At 32.7% G+C, this 26,275-nt stretch overlaps 1 protein-coding gene across 1 annotated transcript; it reads right to left on the bottom strand.

Moving 5' to 3' along the window:
- Positions 1-8,011: 8,011 nt before the first annotated feature.
- Positions 8,012-24,908, bottom strand: LOC126744527 (cyclic GMP-AMP synthase-like receptor). Its single transcript, XM_050451964.1, has 10 exons — positions 24,877-24,908; positions 24,615-24,737; positions 16,436-16,537; positions 16,228-16,373; positions 16,009-16,177; positions 15,802-15,954; positions 9,711-9,839; positions 9,542-9,658; positions 8,395-8,581; positions 8,012-8,313 (listed from the first exon to the last, which is right to left on the bottom strand). Exons 2-10 carry the CDS (start codon positions 24,723-24,725, stop codon positions 8,123-8,125), a joined length of 1,305 nt encoding a protein of 434 aa, XP_050307921.1. The 5' UTR covers positions 24,726-24,737; positions 24,877-24,908; the 3' UTR covers positions 8,012-8,122.
- Positions 24,909-26,275: the final 1,367 nt, after the last annotated feature.

Genomic DNA, 26,275 nt, shown 5'->3' with positions numbered 1-26,275 from the left:
GACATAGGGGAATACGGGTTGAGATATTCTCGGATAGTCAATCGGTCCTTAAGACGTTGAGCGGCTGTACACATACTATTATCCAGTATAAGTACCAGAATATGAGGGGCACGCCGGGAATGAGAAGGCAGACATCTACGCAAAAAAAAGAGCTGAGAGAAACTTTATTGGATCCATCTTCATTTTTTGGGTTCAACAAAAATTAAAAAAGGAGAGATTGCGAAATGGACATCGTCCAGGATGACGCGACATTGGAATCACACCAATGTGTTGGTTCATTCCAAAACATTTCTGTTACTTCGACGATGGGGAGGGCGGATCTAGCTCTAAGACTGGACGGGAAAAGCTTACGGATGCTGGTAGGGGTGCTCACAGACCCACTACACCTGCAACGCCACCTATACGGAATGAGCTTGTCGGATACAGACATCTGTAGATCCTGCGGAGAGGAAGAGTCAATGGGAGCCTAGTTTGTAAATGGTCGAGCGTAAGAGATTCTACATACATTTACACAAAGTGAGGAGGATCTTATAGGGGAAGCGTAATAGATCAACAATGGTCGCAGTGTAAAGGGAAATAGAGAAATAGAGAGTCATTTTAGTATTAATCATTGTTATTTTGCAATCCCATTAATAAATGCCTTTAACCCTCGAAAGATCCTTTACATACACACATACAAAAAAAAACCGTTTGAAAAGTCCAAAAAATACCAGCAGTCAAAAGAAAAAAAGGATACATATTCAAGTATCAAAACGAGAGCGGGAATAATCCGTCGAGTCACTCTAATAGATGAATCGCAAAGTTTTCAAAGTTTATAATGGCCGCGAGGGGTTTATAATATCTACATCAGAATACAATAGTAAATTGTAACAGAAGCGCGCTTAAAAAATAGGGAGGAAATATCCTGTTATTCAGAACATTCAAGCACCATGAAAAATAATTAATTGTGCTTCGGAAAGCGAGAGACTCGATGTTTTCGGGCGTTTTCTGAAAGTCATCCGGAGGGTATTGTTGGCGCTTTAACACTTTTACTAACGCAATTAAAGGTATTGTCGTATATGTTTAACCGTTTTATGCCAGAGATTATATGGGCTTATTTACATGTTGTATTCGGTAGTTGATCAAGGCATTAAAAATATATATTTAGACTAGATTCATATTTTATTAACAGGTATGATGCAATAGATCACTCTAGGTTAACATAACGTTAAAGGAATTTGAAATTCTCTAAAATACAAAGGTATAGAATATTTTAATTTTTATTAACATTTAAGCAAACTTGACGCCAAATAAAAATTTGGACTTGACGTGAGATTTTTTTATAAAAAAAACCCTGCTCTGCGTATACAGCCCGAAAAATGGTCAAATACCTAGTAGAGTATGAATCTCTTTCAATTTAGGCCTTCCTAATTAAAAAAAAGTGAAAATTAAGACATTTTACAAAAGCAAATGAACACTGAACAAAGAAATTAATAATAAGAATAATAGTACTGTTTATTTAGCATAAAAGAGTTACATACATAAAGCAATAAAAAAAATTTTTTCATACATTTAGTGCAATAACACAGTTTCGTCACCAGAAGTACTACATATAATAACAATAATAATGATAATAATAATAACAAATTAAATTTATTGTTTTCCAAAAATACAGCGAATGTAATTAACCATCAATATCAAGTGAAATTATATAGGTATCATAAGGAAAACAAAAGGCCATGTCGTTTTAGACGTCTAGACTAGCCTAGACTCTGTTTAGATCTGTGTGCAAATTTAAAAATATAGATTACAAACTAATTCAAAACATATTACAAACTAAACCAGAAAAATAAGCAATTAAGTAATTAAATGTTCTAAAAGGATAAAGTGCGAGGACTAGTAATAAAAACAACTAGCAACAAACTTCAAAATGATTCCTATATCACCATATATATAAATTTAACTACACATGTCCAATGTTACATTTAATTTTTTTTTCGATTTGGTAACTTGGTAACACATACAAGCAAAATGTGTCTTCTTTCTTTTCGCCAGCCTGCGTCCTTACTTTCATGAAAAATTCTAATTCTTTTCCAGATACCAAAAATAAGACTTAAGCAGGAATATTGCACCTTTTGTATACGTCTTTATTCATTTTTATTCCACCATCGCAAGGTCCAGTTTAACTGTTTGATCTAAGCGATATCTCTGACAAGTTAGTTGCATTTGCTATCTCTTATAACGAGACTGAACAGTAGAGCTATGTGTCATCTGCATATAATTGATATAGGCAAAATTCAAGACCTTGATAAAGCTGATATTGAGACTGATATTGATGTGTATAATGCAGAAAGCAGAGGGTCAAGGATGGTTCCTGAAGGTATACATGTATTTAATTTTTTAATGATAATTTATTTTGATGAACAAGTGGCTGTCTGCGGTTACTAAGAAAAGAATTATGAAATTCAACCATAATTTAAGAATCCAATAAAATGAAAAGTTGATAACAATATTTCATGGTTTAAAAGATACAAAACCACTAAGTACTCTAGTAAAATGAGAACTATTAGCTTACTTTCATTCCAGAACCATAGTTATTTTCAGGAATGTATGTATTATAAGTCGATGGCTTGGCGCAATAAACCAATTTATGATATTAAACCTTTAGAATATTTGAATGTTTATTCCGCTTGTAAAAAAAACCTTGTAGATTTGATGTTGGCATTTGTTTAAAGTACAATATAATTTGTATAAACAAAATAAGATAAAAAACTAGTTTATCATGCCCCCAGACGTAAGTAAACAAAAAATGTAAACTGAGTGCTATGTAATTTTTTTGCAACAAATTTAATTATTATTATATTAATGGCTTAATTTTGTCAGTTGCACCTTAAATTTTACACCATGATAATTTTTTAGATATAGAATTTAGTTATTTCTTAAATAGTGCACATATTGTAACTATGCATAAAATTTTTATTACGTCAATTAACTGTTTAGTAAATGTAAGGAAATAATAATTATTAAAATCTTACAAATAAAATAAACAATACGGATACAATATTAGTAAGCAAACATAAAAAAATATTATTTTACAATCCACCGCTTACCAGAATTTACCACTTTTCAGCATGTTTATCAAGATTTAAAATTGAATTTCTAACAAATGTGTTAACGCTAATTTTAGCGGAATAGGTATTAATGCAGTTAATTAATTGCTGCCAGTTCTTTTTCTTTTAAATAACCATACAAAAAATAGTCTACTAGGTTTAAGTCAGTGGATCTTGGCGGCCAAGAAACCAGCTCACCACATGTGATCCAATGATTGGGAAATTGATTGCCTAGATGTTCTTTTACATCCACCCAAACAGTGCTGACGCACGATTATGCTGGATATATATTCCTCGTAGTGTGGTGCTCTAGCAGAAAATCAGTTTAATATTTAAGTGTTGCTGAAATACATAGGGACCGATTAATTAATTATTAATAATGCCACACCAAACATTGAGTGGAAATTTTTGTTGGAAATGACTTGGCCTAATGGAATGTGGATGACCCAGACATACATGGGAATTTCGAGTATTAAAAATACCATCTTTATTGGAGACTTTATTATGACATCTATTTTCCAACTTAATAAGTCTTACATTTGCACTTGAGTTAAAAATATTTCGCATCATAGAAACTCATTAGGATTGTGTTCTACTACAAAGAACGCATTTATGCTTTAGATCACTGGTGTAGAATAAATCAGAGGGAATTTACCTCTGAATATTAAAGTATTCGCAATGAAATAAAGCACACTTATAGGTTAGGTAATACTCCCTGAGAGCATGTCGGCTCTAGGAGGGATCTAGGAGGTCATATTGATGAATTTTTTAAATCTTCCTTGAAAACTCTTGGAGCCGTAATCTGGTCATCAAAAGAATTCAGAAAGGTACCCTATATAATAGCCTAATTAAGTTTAAATTACTTTATGCAGAAATGGTGTGGATCCCCAACTATAATGTTAATATAGACAGACTGGAATATGTGAAGGGCAGGGAGGGAAAGCCCTTCAAGTTAGTTCTACAAAGATTAAATTTTTTAAAATTTTTGAGTTTTTTTATTCCTCCTATCGACGCTACAAAAACCCCTTGGTTTTATTTAGAAAATAGACCTGCTAACTTAGCAACAAATGCGCCTTTATATCGAGCTTGTTTATGGTTTAATATTTTACATAGCAATAATGATACTAACTGGTTAATGGCACTATAGCTACATTAAAAAATAAAATTACTTCAACGATTATAATCATCAAATACCTTTTTCTATATAAACTCCTCTTTTTAATTTTATTATGTCTGTAGTATATTTTGGAGTGGTGAGTTTGGGATAACGGATCTTTTTGAATCATTTCAATTTTTATAGACTATTAAGTTTTTATACTTTGTTAACTTAAGGTTCCTAAGGTATATAGTTTTTAGTTATTTTTTTAAAGTTTATCAGTTTTATATGTTTACTTCTTGATCTATCAACCATAAGTTGTCTTATTATTGAGAATTTCCTGTTAGACAATGTTTCACAAATAAAGAAATTATATGAAAATTAACTGTGTACTCCCAAACATATATATTCCTATTTTTTTTTTATTTGTTGTATTTTATTGTTTCCTTTTTTCGCTTTAATTTTTTTAATTAACTTAATTTTTTCTCAATTGTTCTGTTTTCTTTCACTATATATTTATACATTTTTTTTTTATCTAGAGATATATTTTCTGAGAATAATATGACGCTAATATTAATAACATTTTATACAACGCGACATCTCTGGAGACACGTTGAAAGTTAGCGAATCTTCCGAAACAATGGTCTTGCTATTATATAAGGAGTCTTCGTCGCCAGAAGGCAAGTTTAAATCTGAATATTGGAGCGACCCTCAAATCGAAATAAATAGTAGGAAATAAATATTGTGTAAATAAGTGTTTCTAGTAGTCTTAAGTCATTGTGTTTAGTGGATACGTGTGTGATAAATCAGTTGAATATTTGTTTCCATTGACTGTTTTAATTTACCCCTAAACAAACAATAAAAGCGCCACAATTTGGCAATAATAACTCTTCGACGGACATTCTCAAATTCAAAAAAGTAGTCCATTTTTCTCAAAGAGACCTCTTGATAATAAAAATTCAGAGATTAGAGGGACACAAAGTCAATGGTCTCAAAAGATGTTTATTTTTTAAAAAATAGTCTTTATAATCTTAAAAATAGTCTTATTCTTTAAAAAATAAATTTTTAATAAATGAGTCATTCGGGGAGAAAACTTTTCTCAGGCTTGGCAGAAAACTCACTAATTTAAAGCGGGAAAAAACTAAATACATGACCTACGAAGAAAAGCAACGCATAACAGGTAAATGTCATTTTAACTTTCATAAACGCTTTCTAAACCTCTCCGACGTTGTTTTTTCTAAAGAGGAAGAGGATGTGTTAAAACGAAATTTAAAATTTAATTTTTCTCATAATGCTAACATTCAGTGTAGGGAGACGTTAGCAGTAGAGGCCTAAAGCATAATTTAAAACACAGATATTTCTCTGAAAAATATTTTAAGATCAAAGTTAATTACTTTTCTCAATTCGAGCGTTCGTGACAAAAAACGGCCGAACTGTAATCAGAAAATCCTAAAAACAATTAAAGACAAAATCAGGGTTCACGACTTGATTGTCACGAAGGCAGATAAAGGTAATTGCTTGGTACTCATGAAGCGATGTCATTATATCGAAAAAGTTCTGCATTTTTTGAATTCAAATGAGTTTGTACCTATTCCTAGAGACCCAATAGACTCATTTTTTAATAAACTCAAAAATACTTTAAATAACACCGCACTCACTCTCGACTTCTTCCACACTAATAAGTATAAGTTATACCCCATGAACCCGAAAACACCTTTACTTTACGGTTTACCCAAGGTCCTGTAGTTTGTTTTTTAGATTCACCTTGCTATTTACCATCCTCGTGGCTTAATAAAGTCTTAAGAGATATTACAGCATTTAATAACATTTACTCCACTAAAAATTCTATAGATTTTGCTGACACCCTTAAAAATACACCAATATCTGAAAAAACGATATTAATATCTTTAGATATTAAAAACCCCTTTCCCAAGGATTGCGTTGATCTTGTCTTGAATTTGTTAAATAAAACCTCCTTACCTAAACTAATTATAGACAACTTAATCACTTTGTTATCGATTGTTCTCGACCAAAACTTTTTTAAATTTAACAATTGTTTCTTCAGACCAATGGGTTGGCGATGGGCTCTTGTCTGTCCCCGTTTTTAAGTGAGATTTTTATGTATAACCTGGAGAGTAGGATAATGTGCAGTACCTTTTCCAAGGACATTGTTTTTTACAAACGGTATGTGGATGATGTCTGTTTGGCCTGGAGTGGGGATGAACTCGGACTGGATAATTTTTTGTATTTTTTAAACTCTCTACATCCTAACATAACTTTTACCTTAGAAAAAGAAAAAGACTGTAAGCTTCCTTTTTAGACCTTTTGCTGACTAGAGATAACAACAAAATCACCTTTGATATTTATAGAAAACCTTCCTCGACGGACAACATTATCCAGTTTGATTCTAATTCCCCGTATTCTCATAAATTTGCTGCATTCAACTCCTTTTTCTACCGGTTATTCAAAATACCATTATCAGCAAGCGCCTTTCAAAAAGAGTTAGCTACAATTAAACAGATTGCAGTAAATAATGGGTTTCCATTAAGTATAATTAATAGAATTTATTTCAAATTTTATAATAAATACAAGCTCTCCTATAATTTAATCCATAACACCAGCATTAAAAATTCTAGATTTCATTGCCTCACTTACTTTGGTAGTATCTCCTCCCGATTTGCAAAATTTTTTAAAAACTATAATTTACAGATATCATTCAAAACTTCCAACACATTATTTAAAAAGCTCGTAAACATTAAAGATAAAAGGGAACCCTTAACCCAATCGGGAGTTTAATCACTTAACTGCGGGGAATGTAATGCCGTTTACATTGGTCAGTCTGGAAGGAAAATAAAAACGAGAGTGCAGGAACACTTAAGAGAATATAATAAACACAAAGATACCGAAATCACCGAGACTAAATCGGCTTTGGCAAGTCATTTATTGTCCTCAAAACACTTTCCTTCCATCCCGGAAAATGTAAAAATCCTTCATGAGTGCCCCAAGGGAAAGAAGCTTGACCTATTAGAGAAGATGGAAATCACAAGGGCAAAAAGGAGTCCTGTACTGTCTTGTGTGAATGATGTTTTTACCTTCGAACCGCATTTAATTTTCAACAATATTTATCACGACCTGGATAGCACGTAAGTTAAGCGCTTGCCTACGAACCCGATGGTCGCTGGTTCATTTCTCGACCAAGTCATATTTCACTTTTAATTTTTTATTTTATTTTTTGCCTTTTTTTCCGTTCTCCCGTTCAACTTAACCTCACTCTGCTTGTTTTGTTTACTTTTATCTAATTAGTTTTGACACCGAAATTAATGTGAACGTCAACATTATTTTTATTTTGTATGTATTTATTTTTGTTTTAACTTGAATGTTTGTGGTGTTAATCCAATAGCTTTACCGGTAAGTCAAATCTCTATATTGTAATTTGTGTCTATGCAATGTTGTTTTTGTACTAGGGTTGCTTTCTATTTTCTTGTAGATCTGATGATGCCTTAGGGCGAAACACGTGTAATCATTTTTTAAAAAATAAACATCTTTTGAGACCATTGACTTTGTGTCCCTCTAATCTCTGAATTTTTATCTTCGACGGATTGTATTTATAGCATTATAAATTGTTAAAATTCAAATTGAAAAAACATTTGACTCAAATTTTTAGAAATGTCAGTTAAACCAGTAAAGAACAATTTTCATTAAAAGTATTAATTTATTTTAAGATTAAAATATCCAAATAATACCTTTAGTTTTACCTAATTTTATCAACTAATATAAATATTTTTTATAGATACACACAATTTGCATTACACGCATTGCACTTAAATAACAGTTAATAATATGAATACATACAATGAAAACCAACTTAAAGGTTATGAAAAAATGACAATAAATATGAAAATAAACGATATCTAAAAGACAACCTCTATTGCATGTATTAAACTAGTAAAGTTTTTTTATTTGCCATAGTTACAAAGAAATCGAGTACATTTCGTAGACCGTCAAACTGCTGCTTTCCAACAGAAGAAACGCCTTTATTCTCTATATAGGAAATCTGTTTTTTGTACAGCTGACTTTTCCAAATCATCCATTCGGTGATGAAAATTTGATAGTCTGAACTCTGTTTCACTGTAAAGAAAGCCGTTAAAAAATATTAACAGTTTAGAGTCAAGTTTATTATTTTTTTAAATCCTCAATAAGTATACTTACATATTACTTCAGCAGCAACCAACGGATTTAACTTAGATCCATTTTCAATTTTTAAATACAACTTGACAACTTCATTGCAATGATTTGTTATAGTGGTCTTTTTCATGTAATCCAACAGGTTGACATCCTTATGCCAATAATATTCTACGCGACCCTGTTTAAGGCATTGCACATATTTTTTTAATAACTAAAATATGAAAAACTGTCTAAACACCACTATTTTGCAGTTATTTTTTCAGCTTTCACAAGGAAATACAAAAGTAGGTTTGATAAACAACTTGAGAAACATCCTTTGAGGGCAGAGAATACTATACATAAAATATCTATGTCAAACATTTAATAAAAATAAATTATAATGATCATTTAATGGCTGCTATTAATAATTAAAATTAGATATCCATGAAATATGTTACTGTCGAATAAAGAATTAGGGATCCTATGAATATGCACTAATAACCAGTCATTAATAAAACTATGAAAAACAATTACCTCATCAGTTCATATGAAGCATGCTAAACATACTCTGAAGTCTGAATGAATTAACGCTCAGCAACGTGATCATCATAATGTGGAAAATCATGGATACGAAACAATATCTAACTTGGAAAAATACACAGAAATATAGATGGTGCAAGGGACTAGGCAGGCACATTTGACCAATGGGCATATCGAATTGAGATGTTACACACATGAAACGCAGGTCTTTTACTATTACCTTGCATTTTAAGTAGGTTTTCCAATAAGAGAAAAATAATACCAAAATAATAAAAGCAAGCCAATATGCACCGTTAAACACATTCAAATTGCAAAAAATAGTGCCCCAAATGTGGAAAAACAAATAAAATACGAAACGAGGTTGATCCATCTTTTTCATTCCGATATGGAGTAAAGATGTAAATTCGACCAGACTAAAGAGGGTACAAAAAGAATCTTAGACATCGAGCTCTTCATGCAATCCCTAACCTACTAGCTTTCTGCCCGAAAGTTCTGAAGGTTTTGCATCATCAATGTACTATCTACTTGTAAATACCCTCAGAATTGCCTTGGAATTTAAGTAAATACATTATTGTAGATCGTCTTAAAGTACCTAATACATATTATTAATTTAAAATGATATCGAAATGTGAAATTATAAAACGAAACTTACAAACATGAAGGCATCTGATATGCAGACATTTTTCCAGTCGAAAGTATCTGCCTCTTGCAATATTAAAGTTTTTAACACGTAACTTGACACTGAATGATTAAGATTGCTTTTCATAATCTAAAATAAATAATTAACTATAATAGATCAATAGTATTTTTACGCTACTTACTTTAACTAGTCTCAGAGCGGGCTTCAAAGTTTGCTTTCCGCTGATAATTAATTTTTCTTGGGCTTGAAACGAAGGTCGCCAATAGCCATTACATCCTTTAGGACAAAACGGCACAATAGAAAATTGTTTCTAAAAGAACAAGTCGCATGAAAGTTTATAAAAAGTTTTATTTATTTTTATTTTATGAAGATCCCCCTCAAGCAGTTTTAACACATTCTGTTGCTAAGTACAATAATAACAGAGGAATAAGTAATTTGGTAAAAGCTGGGTAGATGTACGGGTTCTGGAGAAAACATTGAATGGGTTTAGTCCACACCGTACTGTTTTTGAGGTGAGGCATTAAGCATATGATAGCATCTTTATTATTACATGTCTGTCTTTAGGTGTATTATTACTTAAATGAGAATTATTACTTACAGTGTTATTTAAATGTAAGATATGGAACTTAATATGAGTTTTGTTATTTTTATCCATAGCTTGGTTATGAATTTCTGCTACATATGCATTGTTTGACACATTCAGAAGCCTATGAAGTTAAAATGTGATCATAATAAAATACAAGGCACCTTTGGGCTAAAACCTTCCACCTGTACCGGGTGGCCAACTAAGAATGGACGTCGGCGATATCTCAGGCCCTAATAGTCGTAGCGCCTTGAAAAAAAAAATTTTGTAATAAAAGTGGCCAAAAAAAAATGCTGGAAATTATTTTGAAGTTCATTGGTCAACCGCAAGAGGACGCCACAGCTTCTTTAAATCTTAAAATTGCATTTTTGCCAAAAAACCTCCAATAATGGACACCTCAAAATATTATATTATTATTCTAGGAAGATTTCCTCACAAAAAAGTTTCTACAAAAATTTCTGTCAGTTGTCAAATAAAGTGGTGGGGGGCGTTTTTAGCTTCAATAAAGAAAACAGCTGAAAATCAGCTCTGACTGGACCGATTTTTTTTAAACATATTTTTATTTTAAGTCTATTGTTGCCTTATTTTTTCAACCAGAAGAAAAATCAATTTACTTCTCCTAAAATCCGCTAGAGGGCGATGACTTGTGACTAACCCTTTCTGACGGATTATTTCAAAAAACTCAAATGCAACTATATATATTTTTTTACGTCATTAAAAGCGGGGAAGAAAACCAAAGAAAGTGGTGAAAACGACACTTCGATATCACTTGTTAAACTAAACTTATTAACAAAATAGTGTCCATTCGGAAATAAAACTGATAAAAATGGCCATAAATTACTATTTGCTTAGACAAGCTGAATAAACTCGTATTAACTAAGTATTTTAAAAAAAAACAAACTCAGTAGTGTTTTAGAAAATCCGAGATATAGAATTGATCGTTATACGTTTATTTATACAGGGTGTTAACTAAATAAAGTTGGCCAAATTGGCCTATTTTGGGAAAACTGTGCATACAGTTTATAGTTGTTCTATAGGAAAGTTTTGAAAATTTGGCACCATACCATACCATAGAAAAGTTAATTAAAGATACAACAATAAAATAATTTGACACTTGTAACAATTTTGATGATACCGGATGTAGATGAAAACTTGCTTATTTCAAATAGAACACTCTATAATATGTTATTTGATATTTAAATTCTACATACAATTTTAAGAAATCTTAGGTGGTATAATAAATAATATGTTATACACATAATTTATTTAGTGCCTCCCCAAATGTTCAAAATGCATTCCATCATTTTCTATGCACTGAATCATCTTTTGTTCGGTAGACAGAACTGCAGTCTCTACCTCAGCAAATGAGAGAGTCTGCATGCAATCCCTAATCCGGCCAATCATATTTTGTAGCGTCGTAGGTCTTGTTGCAAAAACAATTTCTTTAACTCGACCCCATAAATAAAAATCCAGGCACGTTAGGTCTGGTGATCTAGCCGGCCATGGAAAGGTACCGCCCCGTCCTATCCATCTACCAGGGTAGGTAGCATCTAAAAACTCCCGAACATTTCGGGCGAAATGTGCTGGACAGCCATCATGCTGGAACATCATTCGTTGGCGAATTTCAAGTGGCACATCCTCTAATAAAATTGGCAATTCCTCCCTTAAAAACTGCAAATAATTTGCACCATTTAGTGCGTTGTTAAAAAAAAATGGGCCGATAATTCGACCTCCTAATATTCCTGCCCAACAATTTAAAGACCAACGGCCTTGATGCTGGACTTCTCGCATCCAGTGCGGATTCGTTGGTGACCAGTAATGAATATTGTGGAGATTCACGCCTCCATTGCTGTGAAATGTAGCCTCATCTGTCCACAATATGTTTGAAAGCACCTGAGGATCCTCTGCAATCATACCCAAAAGCCAGTGACAATGGTCTAGCCTTCGGTCAAAATCTTGTGCACTTAATTCTTGATGCAGGACTAAATGATATGGATGAAACCTGGAACAAGATGATGACTGCTGATTCAACAGAATAGACCAATCTGGTGCTTTTCGTGTAAAATTTAATTAATTTTACATTTAAAGCATCATCATCAAAAAATGAACTCTCATTGGGAAAATTAAGTCTCATCGCGTATAGTGAAGATTAATATCCAAAAGATCGCTTACCTGTACTCCTTAAGAATATTCTGAACAGTAGTTCGACTTACTCCCAGGTCGTGCGCTATTGTTCTAGTACTTAAGTGAGGATTAAACTCGACGTAGGCTAAAACATTTATTATGTTGTCTTCGGTGCGTCCCCTGCGTTGTCTCCGAAACACGGGCAGCCGAACGTTTCCAGTCGTTCGCAAACGATGTGTGATTCGAAGAAAAAATTTTGCAGTAGGATGGCGTCTATCAGGATACTGATGCGCATACACCCTTGCAGCAACTGTGACATTTCTCATACATTCAAAATAAGTACCTATTATGTCAAACGCCTCTTCGTTTGTGTAAAGCATTGTTAAACAAAGCAATACGAAAAACAGAGATAAAAAGTTAAGGAACAAAAAACTTGAACAAAACACAAAAAACCGAAACAAAACAGGAAAAACTGGAACAATACGAACAACTGGCACAACACGAAAAAGTGAAACAACACGGAAAACTGGAAAAACAAAGTTCACAATACGGCGAACTAACAAGAAACTATTGGATGTTATTAGCGAGACTTAAAAACGCTTTAACAATCCCAAGAAGAGACGCTAAAATGACATTTAACTGAAATATTTACATATTTTGCTTCCATGGTTACCTGCCACTTTTGTTTCCATAGCCTACTCAACTTTCCTATGCACAGTTTTCCCAAAATAGGCCCATTTGGTCAACTTGGTTTAGTTAACACCCTGTATAAATAAACGTATAACGATCAATCCTGTATGTCGGATTTTCTAAAAGAGTACTATGAGTTTGTTTGTTTAAAAAAATACTTATATAAAAGGAGTTTATTCAGTTTGTCTAAGCAAATAGGAGTTTATCGCCATTTTCGTCATTTTTATTTTCGAAGGGACACTTTTTTTTATAACCCTTCTTTAAGAAATGATATCGAAGTGCCGTTTTCACCAGTTTCTTTAGTTTTCTTCCCCGCTTTTAATGACGTAAAAAAATACATATAGTTGCATTTGAGGTTTTTGAAATAATCCGTCAGAAAGGGTTAGTCACAAGTCAACGTCCTCTAGCGGATTTTAGAAAAAGTAATTTGAATTTTTTTTTTGGTTGAAAAAATAAGGCAACAATAGACTTAAAAAAAAATATGCTTAAAAAAAATCGGTCCAGTCATAGCTGATTTTCAGCTGTTTTCTTTATTCAAGCTAAAAACGCCCCCCACCACTTTATTTGACAACTGACAGAAATTTTTGTAAAAACTTTTTTGTGAGAAAATCTTCCCAGAATATTAATATAATATTTTGAGGTATACGTTATTAAAAGTTTTTTGGCAAAAATGCAATTTTAAGATTTAAAGAAGCTGTGGCGCACTCTAGCGGTTGACCAATAAACTTCAAAATAATTTCCAGCATTTTTTTTTGGCCACTTTTATTACAAAATTTTTTTTTTCAAGGCGCTACGACTATTAGGGCCTGAGATATCGCCGACGTCCATTCTTAGTTGGCCACCCGGTACAATAGAATTCAGTTCCAATGCAAAAAGTTACCCTGACTAATATTCGATCTTAATGTTTAAGTACTAATACCATGAATCTGTCACATAAATTAGATAAATAGATGCATAACATAGATCTTTTAAAGAAGATACTTAGACTCCAATGAACTAATAATCACAGAAACTATGATTGACATTCAAAGGATGCAGACAGAAGAGATCATCTACAGTTTCATAGTTCAAGTATTACCGCATACCTATTAGCTACTAAAAATTAATACACTGTCTTATTAGTACTAAAGAAGGTATTTTGGAGGATGACAGTGCATGAAATTTAGTTTCTTGATAGGTCTAAATAATGATATCACCTTCATAAGTGACTAACTTTTAATTCCAAGGCTTGCTAAACCAACTTACTGCAGACGGGAAACGTTATGGCCTTTGAATTGATACCACTTAAACACAAAAAACCTTATAATATCAAAAACGTTAGAACCATTTTCTGGCATGATCACTCAGATATCAGAATTAAAAGAGACACATGCGTGCTTTGTCTTGCAAGAGGACTTCTTGACTGGTGAGACTGGTCAAGCAAAAATCTGGGCACATGCTCTACCGGCATATCCTCTCCTTCTAATGGGCAGTTACTATATGACATCTCAGACGGTGGATTGCAAGAGTTTTGTGACTCATATAGAGGTAGGAGGCAAACAGGAACAACATTACTTCAATGGGCTTACATTACTAAACAGCGGACCATTTGGTATACAAATGGCTCCATAATGAATAATAGATCTGATGCAAGGTTCTGTAATGAGGCCCCCATATACTATCAGAGCATACTTGCTGGAGAAGCACGCTACTCTCTTCTAGGCTGAAGTCTTCACTGTAATAAAAATTCGAGCAGAAATTTCTGAATTCCTGACACCGCAATCTGCTCGGATAGCAGGGGTACCATTAAGGCTATTAAAGTTGAGTGCATAAAGGCCCTGGAGGACCTGGTGAAGGTAAGCTGCCAGATTCAGCTTATTTCGATGCCTGGCCACTTAGGCTATGCTGGAAACAAAGAAGCTCTTTTCTTTGCTAAACTCGAATCTGCGAAACTGCCCGTAGGCCCTGAATCTATAATCGGTATAGCCAAATGTGTTGCATCAATGAAGAGTCTACTGGACAAATGGACTCTCCAGAGTTGAACGGAAGCACCTGGCATGAGACAGGCTAAAACACTCAAAAACTGGCCATCTGTCTCTCTCACCAGACAACTAGTGCGCTTAAAAAGATGCGAAATTCTGCTAGTGACAGGTGTTTAGAAAGACAATGGCACTTAAGACGTCATCTCCACACCTCAGGTATTACGAACAACCCGAAATGGCGATGCTGTTGAAGAAGATGAAACTCCGCGTTATGGTGGAGTGCTCAGTACTCACGGTTGCTAGGTTCAAATATCCGGGTTATATTTACAGTTTACCCAGTTACATTAAGTCTCTCAAACCAAAGTGCCTTATTAGTTTTCTCAAGGCTATAGGTCTCTGGTAATTCTCTGTTGACCACGGGTCCATCAGGAGTCATCTATATGCATAACAGCCTATTTGGCTGCTCACTGCTTTAAAATTTAAATCAAATTCAATGCAACAGCTGATTTTTGTTTGCGGCATTACAAATATAGTGAAAAATGGCATAGTTTCGTAAAAATTGCAAAGATCTTTCTTTATTGTAAATACCGAGAAACCAGTTGTTGCACACCGCACGACGTCTCGAAGGTCAGCGAATCTTCCGGAATGGTCAGCCGAGTATATAAAGAGCCGCGTCGTCAGTTGTCAGTTCATTGAAGTAGAGTTCGAACTATTGGCGCGAGATTTGAATAGTTGTAAATAAATACGGTGAAAATGAATATTTCAAGTAGTAGTAAGTGTTTTTTTTTCAACAAAGGTATCAACAAAGATTATTATTAATTAAACAAAGTTTATTTGGCAAAGCTCAAAGCTCAACAAAAGGGATTAATGAACATTAAATAAATAAAGTATCTAAAAGCTGGACATCTACTTACGACATTTGTTGGATTGGATCTAAACCCACTATTCGATTTCGATTTTCCTGGCCAATAATGTTCGTCCAATCTAAATGCAGCAGCCAAGTCAGCATATATGATTTTTTGTCCCTTTTTAATGCAAATTTTAACAGCAGGTTGACATTCTGTGTACTAAAATTAAACATGATCAAACTCTTTTAAATATAAAATTTTAAGAGCTCCTACCAAAGATATTTCTGTAGTTGGAGTAACAGCCCAGAAATCATTAGTTCCGATACGATGTTTTTCGGTTTTAAAGCGATAAAGAGCTTTACATACGAGGCTTTTGATCCAGTTAAATACTAGGTTGCTCTGGACTTTTCCTTTGAGGCAAAATTTTTCATAAAATTTTGGACTAAAATAGAGTACATTGAAATTTGATAAAACGCTTTTAATAATATTTACCTAAATCTTCTTTTAAGCGAAAACTTCAAAAACCCTGCAACATGACCCGGCTCAACCTCCACACATTTACAGTTCAAAATTTTACACTCTGAACATTTTGGTAAGGCGAGCAAAAAATCTATATCAAACTCGTCTGGGTTTTGAATCTGAAAATATGTACCAAAAAGAAGGAATTTATAGTTAAATAGTTATAAATTATTGAAAGTACCTTAAGATTATGATAAAAGCTGCCTCCAAAATATAGACCATAAAAAAGCTCTCTGAAGATGTCATCGGCTTCCTTCATATAAGTGACAAGAAGCACCAAGACCTGTAGTAAAAAAAAACGTAAGAGAAATTATATAATTCAATGCTGTCTTGTAAGTTGTGATTATAGAGTAACTAGTTGAGGATGTTAAATAATGTACAGGGTGTTCACGTTTTTTAGGGTAAAGAATGTGAAACTCGGATTTGAACTCTATATTCCATTGTCTTGTTACATGTACGTACCTTCATGTACGTAAATGACATGGCCAGATTGAGTATCTGTGGTAAATTTAGATCTTTACTTTACATGGCATGATGCGGAGGTTTCGCAGATAGTTTGTAAAGATTGAGCTAAAATCAGGCGATGGTATGGCTCCAAGAGTTTGTCGTTGAATATTTCGAGTACTAATGTGTTGGAGTTTCGTTGCTTTCTGAATAATATATGGTTAGGCCGTGATTTCCTAAATAGGCAGACTAGTTGGTAGGTTTTTGGGAGTACACTACACATTGATAATAATCTAAAGTTTAATATAAGTAAGTCTTTTCTTCATGGACTGTCGGATTGCAAACATTCCAGAATAATAGTAAATCGTTTATTACGAATGATATTATTCTGTTTCTTAGATCCTCTTCTCTTTGGACTCGTTTTATAATGTTTTCAGGTATCCCTAGAAAAATAAATTTAGGCCATACAGATCTGGGGACCCAGGAGGCTAGACTAGATTTAGAAATTTGTATCTCCTCTAGCAGCACTGGGAATTTCTTTTTAAGTATTTGACGATAATATTATCCCTTAAGCCTTGCTGGTAGGAAAAAGGATCAGCAAAAAGGATTGTGTAAATTATTGAGGGTATTCCTTGAGAAATTTGCTTTATAAAAAAATAAAATATTTAAATAACAGATTTTAGACTGGCATTTGTATGGACTATTGGTCAAAATTTAAACGCAGTGGAAAATCGTGTGGGACAAGAGCTTGAACCTACTTTTACGTGAAATGGATATAGTAAGTTTTTATGTATTCAAATTTTTCAGATAAGCACAAATAAAATGTGAAGTGCGGCAATTTTTCTCTTATTAGTAGCAGAATTATTTTTTACTGTATTCAGGACTGTTTCCTCAATTTCAGTTCGCACCTGCTAAATGAATGAATTTCTTTAAAAAATCCATTTTCACGAGATTATTAGTCGATTTCGTACATATCCTTGGGTCAGACAGTATTCGATTTGGATACATTTGTGCATACAGAGAATTTGTATATTTGTGTAGACTGGCTTCATAACAATTGCCATTGACAAGTCGATAAATTGCATCTTTGCCTATTCTCGATTTTTGAATTTATTCATTTCAGAAAACGTCAAACAAAAAAATATTTATTACAAAATGAATTAATCACAATAAATAGATTTAACTTAGTCTACTGTTTTTCCCATATTTATTATTTCGCTATTCTCCTACACTCTGAAACTGAAATATTTGCAACATATTAATTAACCCTATTAAGTGGACCCTAAGATAACAAACAAAATATTCCTGGCTGCATTTAAAAAACAAATATTATTATTGAGGTTCCTCGAATAGGAAATGTGAAATCTAAAATTTTAAAGCACTATCTTCCTCGAATAATAACATAATATATTTCTTGAATATTACTCAAACGTTTACGTAGAGTTAAACAAACAAGCTATGAATGTTCTGAAACATATATAAGGAAGATCATCAATTTTCACATGCTTAACACTGTTTGTCTGTCGTCTCAACCGAAAAAGATTATAGAGAAGGTTATTGCTGGTAAGTTCGTATCGGTATCGTGGAGTTCGAGCCTCACTGTTTTTGAGTAATAAAACTTTTGCTCATGAGGAAATGTAGTATTATTTACAAAAACGGTTAAATATTTTTACTATATTGTCTTAAGATACAGTGCTTTAAATTAATAATTATCTTTATTCGATTTATTCATTATAATTATGCATATTCATTCTGGAAATCAGCTACTATAAGAAACTAGTTTTACAATCATAGACTATATCGGATCATCGGTTAATCCGGAATTTGATGACTGTACTATTTTTAGCTCTGGTTTCTCTGATAATGAATCATTAATAACTGAATTTTATAGAAAATTTAAAAATATAAATAAGACACGAACATTATGCCGATATAAAAATTTTCTAAATCTCAAGCATTTATATCAAAAAGTTAATTGGCACTTTCGGTCTGTTGAGTTTTCTAGGTCAAAATCAAGCATCATAAGCCCTGATCTACAAGAGGTGTTCATCTACAAAGAACATGCCCTCATTATCACACTTAAAAAAATACTCGTAAGAACTCTAAATCTGCCGAATCCCTTCTTTCTTGTAAGGATTTTACCTGAAATCTTTCAAGCAAACGATCATGTGAGAAGCCGACTTCCGGGTACACTCTTTCGCATTTAAACCAAAGGAATTTAAGAAATTTTCGCTGCATATTTTCAAGCTCTTGAATATGTTTCTGATAGTATGGCGACCAGACTTAAGAAGAATATTCCAAAATTGAACGAACATAGGTAAAGTACAGGACTTTAATGCTAGAGATATTCTCAAAAAATGAAGAGTTCCTGACAACAAAAATCCAGCATTTTATAACTTCTTGTTATGATATGAAAACTAAATAAAAGTGCGCTATCAAAAATGACTCCTAAGTCTTTGAAGTGGGTTGATCTTGGTAGTGTCACATTATCAATTTTGTATTGTTGAGTAACGCAGTTCTTTTTTAAGGAGTAGGAGCCCACACAGCATTTAGAGGCATTTAGAGGCAAGTTGTTATTCTTGCACCATTCATTCACTGAGTTAATGGCTGCTAAGAGTTTAATGCAGTCCTCAATAGTGTCAATTCTATAGTATAATTTCTTATCATCACAGTAATATAAGCTGTTTACTTCTAGGTCCTTAGAAATGGTACTAAAAAATTAGTTGAAAAGTAAAGGTCCCAATATTGAGCCTTGTGGTACGCCTGAAGGAGCGACTATTTCAGTTGAGCTGTGTCCAAAGCATTTAACATGTTGAGGACGTTTAGTGAGATAAGAGAAGTTAAACGAGATGAAAACCCAAATTGGTCAGAAAGATTTGATATAAGAATGGAATGGTCAAGACGGTCGAAAGCTTTCGAGAAATCTGTATAGACTACATCAACTTGAGAGTTATCATTTATAGATTCTGATATAAATTCCGTGATCGTAATAAGATTAGTGGTAGTGGATCTGCCCTTTATGAAGCCATGCTGTCTAGTGTCTATAAGATGTTTTATAGGAATGCAAAAACTTTAGAAAAGTTGTTAATAAGTGTAATTGGCCGATAGTTATCTATAAGATTCATTTTTTTTATGAACAGGAATAATTATAGGTAGGGAGATCTGATCTATTGTTTAACTTAAATAAGAAATAAAGCTTCTTCATTTGTAATCCGTTCTTCTCCTGAGAAAACCTTAAAAACCCTAAAGAATACTACTGCTCCTATAGATGATCCACTTTTATATCTCTTAATGAGAATCTGTACAGTTTTTTTTAAACCTATAGTATTACCAGAACTTTGCAGGACAATAAATTATATTAGAAACAAAATATCTTCTGCGACAGATAGGCTTATCCTAAAAATATTTTTAAATCTACCAGAATGCACCTTAAATAATCTTACTTGAATTTATTTAATAAGTTATTTCAAAATGGAGTTTTTTGGTGCTGCCTAAAGACGGCCATTATTATTCCGTTGTATGGAGGAGATGAAAAAGATCAAGTTTCAAGCTATCAACCAATTGTACTTATCCATAATCATTGAAATACTGATTAAAAAAAGGCTTCTGTTCCACGTTATCCATGATTATTCAAATACTGATTAAAAAAAGGCTTCTTTCTTTTCTGTTTAAAAAACAAATACTTACTCCCCATTAATTTGAATTCTTGGGTAACAAATGCACCAAAGATGCTATGTTTTCCTTTTTTAGTAGATTATACTCCTGTCTAAACAAACATCACTCTACAGCAATACATTTCTGCAATTTCTCTAAAGCTTTCAACTGTGTAAATAATATCTTAATTAATAAGTGAGAGCACCAGACTAGAGGCGTAGATTTTCTGGAAATCGTAAAATTTTTACAATCATACTTAGTGCAAATGAAAGATCAACAATCCTTTTTTTTTAAGCATTTACTAGAAAACATTATGGGAGCAAATCCTATGTTAGTTATAAATAAAAAATTATTTTTTGTGATATAGGTCTATTATAAATAGTTCCGAATAAGGAAAGAGATGCTGAACTGATGCAAGAGCAATGACTGCAAATTTCGCAAAAATACCGACAATTTAATTAGGAGTATGCCAAATAGATGTCTAGGTCTTATTAACAACAGAGATGGTCAGATACGCTCTAATAATAAGAACTTTTTTTTTAATTTCCTTTAAATCTTGTTATTTCGAGTTCTCGATATATTATTTCTTTAAATTGGCATGCTCCGGTATATGTACGTTTTAAAATGAATTCAGACGTGTTTAGTTTCAATATTTTCGAAATACATTTCTAAATTTTCATTTAATTTGTTTCGTAGACAATTTTGATGTGAAAATATCGAGAATTTAATATTAATACATAATACGCTTTGTGGATTACACAAATGCCGTCAATAAAGTAAAATGTCAGCATTTATGGTCAATACTAGCGAGAATGGAGACATCCTCACCACTTAGTTCAGATGATATACCGACTATACCAAAATAATAATTTATTTAATTATTAATCTCTTTAAGTCTGTTTGATATCTACCGCGAACACATTATGCAAAAAGTATTAGACGCAGAGGTGTAATATCAGTTAAAGCTCAAAAGAACAGCAAATTGAGATATGACGATGACACATTGACCATTGCTTCAAATCAAGAAGAAATGGATGGGATAATAAAAAGTCTGGAAGGGAAAAGGAAAGAGTATGGACTAAAGCTTAATACATTTAAGACAAAAATCATGATAATTGACAGAACACAAATAATATTTAACACATTAGAGAAATTGAGGGCTTCGAAGTATTACATTTTTATATACCTCAAATCTATCCGAATCTCTGTCATTTTTTAATAAAATGAAAGAGATTCGAATGTGACAGAGAGATACGTAGATGAAACTTGTAAAACTTTGAATGTATCCATATAGACAAAATTAGGGCTGGTAAAAGCACAAATATTTCCTACAAATATTTCCTACTTTGTATATACAGGGTGTTTCCTAACAACGGTACGAAACTATACAGGGTAAATCGTTAGGTCGTTTTATGAAAAAAAGTTCCTATGAACGTATGTCGGGAGTTGCTTTGTTTCTGAGATACAGGGCGATGAAGGTTCAAAAAATAAGGGTATTTTAAAAATACTATAACTAACCATAAACCGATTTGGTTAAAATTTGGTGCAGTTATTTGAAGTTATAAGACTCTTATTTAGCTGTAACTAGATTGAAATTATTAGGTCCAGTGGCGTGTCAGTGGGCATCACATGCTTATTGTTGAGAAAAAAAACAAGGCCAATAATTGTTTTGCAGCTTTTTATTTATTTTTGTATTTAAGCAACTAAAAATACAACTTTTTCGTATCTTATATTATCTTCATATCTGGCTTTGTTTTCGAAAAAAAAATTAAAGTATCTTTAACTCATTCTAAAAATTATCCATGGACGACAACATGAAATAAAAACCAATTAGTTCGATAAACAATTTCGACCTTAAAGTAAATGAGCAAAATGCCCACCTTCTGATAAAATACACGACTGCAAACGATTTGTCATTGAGTGAGTGACACGCTCAAAAATACCTGGAGTATCCCTTATGATATTGCAATTGACAATTATCCGATTCCTCAAGTCATTCACATCTAGAACAGGAGTTACAAACAAGTTAGTTATAAACAAGAGCCTTCAGATGGCCCCATAAATAGTAATCCAGAGGATTCATATCAGGACTGCAAGCCGGCCAATTTTGAGGTCCTGCACGTCCAATCCAGCAATTAGGGTAGATGACGTCGAGATGCTGACGAGCAAGAACACTGAAATGAGCTGGAGTGTTGCGTGCTCTCACATGTTGACTCTTACTTGTAGGGGTACTTCTCCTAATAAAGTGGGTAAATGGTGTTGTAAGAAATCGGTGTAGGATTCACCTGTTAATCTTGCCGGTAAAAAAAATGGGCCAACTAGGTAGTCACCAATAATTCCTATCCAAACGTTCAGCGAAAATTGTTGCTGAAAATGAGATTCTCTAATAACGTGGGGATTTTCGTCGGTTCAAAAATGATCATTGTGGAACTTCATAATAGCATCTCTGGAAAAATTTGCCTCGTCTGTAAATAAAATATTTGGTACGAAATTATTATTGTGTGCCATCGTATGAATCAACCACCTGCAAAACATTAATCTTGGATGAAAATCCCGAGGCAGTAGAGCTTGTACACGCTGTATGTGATATGGATGCAGGAGGTTTCTTTTTAGAACTTTCCAAACGGTTTTTGAACTGACTTTAAGCTGCAGTGCAATCTTCCTGATACTATTGGAAGGATCTTCTTCTATCGCATCAAGTATAGCTTCTTCCAGTTCAGGCGTTGTTATAGCTTGTGGTCTTCCACCAGCCATATTTTTATTAAAACTCCCAGTTTCACATAATCTTGCATGTAGTTTTCTAAATTATTTTGCACATGGAATTACTCTGTTAGGATATCTGTCCTGGTAAATTCTTCGTGCTTCTTCCGCATTTCCATTTGCTAATCCATAAATAAAGTGCATGTCGGTCATTTCATGGTTAGTAAAATTATTCATGATGGAGTAATGAATCACTGCTAATTGACAGCTGAATTTTACTTATAGTAATTCTATCACTGTTAGCTGGTCTCCAAAGCAGGTAGCTACAAAGGAGGTACTTGAACGGACTTGCCAATTATTTGTCATAAGAAGCAATGTATTTGTTATTTTGTTGTATTTCAAAAATCTGATAACAAAAATCGTAGAAGTTGAATGTTTATTATCATAGTAAACAAGACACAAGAGACCAAAAAGTCGTGCATTGGAGGGTGGACATTTTGCTCATGTACTTTAAGGTCGAAATTGTTTATCGAATTAATTGGTTTTTATTTCATGTTGTCGTCCATGGATAATTTAGAATGAGTTAAAGATATATTTTAAATTTTTTTTTCTCGAAAACAAAGCCAGATATAAAGATAATAAGATAAGATACGAAAAAGTTGTAATTTTAGTTGCTTAAATACAAAAATAAATAAAAAGCTGCAAAACAATTAATTATTGGCCTTGTTTTTTTCTCAACAATAAGCATGTGGTGCCCACTGACACGCCACTGGACCTAATAATTTTAATCTAATTACAGCTAAATAAGCGTCTTATAACTTCAAATAACTGCACCAAATTTCAACCAAATCGGTTTAAGGTTAGTTATAGTATTTTTGAAATACCGTTATTTTTTTGAACCTTCATCGCCCTGTATAGTTTCGTACCGTAGTTAGGAAACACCCTGTATATGCATCCGAAACGTGGACCCTAAAGAAAGCAGATAAAAATGAAATAGAGGCTTTTGAGAGATAAGTATACTGCCGCATCTTACGAATATACTCGCTCGATTTTGACTACATGTATTAATACTACAACAACTTAAAGTATAAGCTAGATGGCTTAAGCAAATAAAATAGAGGCATCGTCATTATTTTAAACTCATTGCCAGAAGAACAGGTACGATGGAAAAACTGATAATCCAAGGCTGATTTGAAGTAAAAAGACCTAGGGGAAAATACTTATTAATCGAGGGTTACACGAAGCCTAACAACTAGCCCAAGACAGAGAAGACTAGCTGGGAATTATAAAAGAATTATAAAAATGTGAATTTTTCAAGAAAATTGCCTTTTTATAAAATTTTTTGCCTTTGTTGCTGCGTAAAATGAATTCAATTTTTCATTAAATCTGAAGTGATAGAAAGCGTTTACGTAACATAAATAGTTTTATTTGTTTTGCTTAAAAATCAAAGGAGTTATAGAGCGTAATCTTTATCTTGTGCCGCCCAGTATATAACCCCAGTCACTTGTTATTTCCCATGAGATACAAGAGAGCCAGGATAAATTTTTTTATATTAAACTCACCTGTCTAACTAGAGGCTTCGTTTCCCTAACTTCTCTTTCGTCCAAAGACACAAACTTTTTGTGTATAAGTTTTAAGGGTTCCTCTAGCTCTTTATACGATGACGAATTCATAGTAGTAAATTTCTAAATAATATATAACTAATTATTATTATTATTGGCTTGATATAAATGAAAAAATGACGCAAATATTTAAAATAATACAGTCTATTCAGTAGCACAAACATTTGTTAACAAATAAAAGGAAATGTTCATTATCACTTACCCTAACTGCTATTCACTTTCAGTATCACAAACTAAAACCTTTTAAGGTACAAAACTACTAGTTCCAACTTATATAGGGAAACCGTATTGTGTTAGCGGGTACTTTTCATAAATATCACCGCACTCCCTGTCTGTACGTAAAATATCATTCCGTTAACGTGTAGTTTACATTCTGTGAAGTACAGAGCGCGAATTAATTAATTTAAGTTATCGCCGGGTCCCAGTTATACCACACATTTTCGTATCTTAGTTAAGATTAGCTACTGAAAAAGTTTCATCCTTTAGTTAATATTTTTACTTTCTATTATTGAAATATGAGTATAGCATGTAGGGTGTTTCAATAATATTGACACATTCTGTGTTATGTGCATCTTCTTATTTACGACTTATTTGTGATGAAGTAGGTATGCATATATTTCAGTTATACTTAGTGTAATCATTTTAGAATTTCTATTAATAAAAAAAACGTGTTTTACCTATGAGTAACAAACGAAATTATTTCAAATAACCAAACAAAATAATAAAAAAATATCAATGTGTAAACTAGTACGATCTAGCTAGTATAGTTTTAATAATATTATTAAAAGGGATTTTCAATTATATTAATGTTTCATATTAAATTAATAAAAATGATACAGGCTTAGATACATGTTAATCTTAACATCTAATCAACAAAACAATTCAAATATTCTTTTATAAAAGCTATTTAATACTAATGCTATAAAACCAAATTTTCTTATAAGTAACATTGTAAAAAAAAATAAATATTTATAATTTTTATCTAGTGGAGATTTGAACCCGGGACCTTCTGCATGCAAATCGAATACGGATCTCGAATACCTAATTCTAGAAGTGCTAATTATATTATATTGCTATTTTATAATTTAATTAAGAGTCACTTATGTCATTAATATTTATTTTAGGTAATTATTAGTTAAAAAATGTTGGATTTACTTTTTCTCGTAAGCCCCTTGACTTTTAGACATTAATGTTTAATATCGATGTTTAATGATTTTATGATAGCTAGAATCGATTCGCTTTAAAACACCATATTGTTTAATTCCCACCCTATTTTTTATCCAAAATCGAAAATACCAAAAAATCAAGTCATATTGGCAGTAACACTTTTTAAGGGTCTTTTGAAGATGCTGGTGATAGCACCCTTTTCAGCTAATGTAAAGATATTTTTAAAACTTCCAGTAGCTGCGGCTTGAAGCACTGATGATTGTCAGACTTGGTTTGAGGATAATAGAAAAAACTGAGAACGTCTCTTTTTTCTTAAAAAAATTGAGGCATGTCATGTGAGATTTCTTGGCATCTGGATTGACGGCAGACTAACTTGAAAGCCACATATCATTCAGCTTTTAGAAATATTTCCTTCTATCCTCTACCTTCTATGC

The sequence above is a fragment of the Anthonomus grandis genome, chromosome 14 (genome assembly GCF_022605725.1).
Source record: "Anthonomus grandis grandis chromosome 14, icAntGran1.3, whole genome shotgun sequence".
NCBI classification, from domain to species: domain Eukaryota; kingdom Metazoa; phylum Arthropoda; class Insecta; order Coleoptera; family Curculionidae; genus Anthonomus; species Anthonomus grandis.
This window is presented reverse-complemented; position numbering and strand designations above follow the sequence as displayed.

Bases quoted from the DNA above. Each gene is read 5' to 3' on its own strand.
- LOC126744527 (XM_050451964.1), bottom strand. From the start codon at position 24,725: ATGAATTCGTCATCGTATAAAGAGCTAGAGGAACCCTTAAAACTTATA. The intron at 16,178-16,227 runs GTAAATATTATT...ACTCTATTTTAG, and splicing joins TCGCTTAAAAGAAGATTTAG to TCCAAAATTTTATGAAAAAT. The intron at 8,582-9,541 runs GTAAGTTTCGTT...TTCATATTTTAG, and splicing joins TATCAGATGCCTTCATGTTT to TTATTAAAAAAATATGTGCA.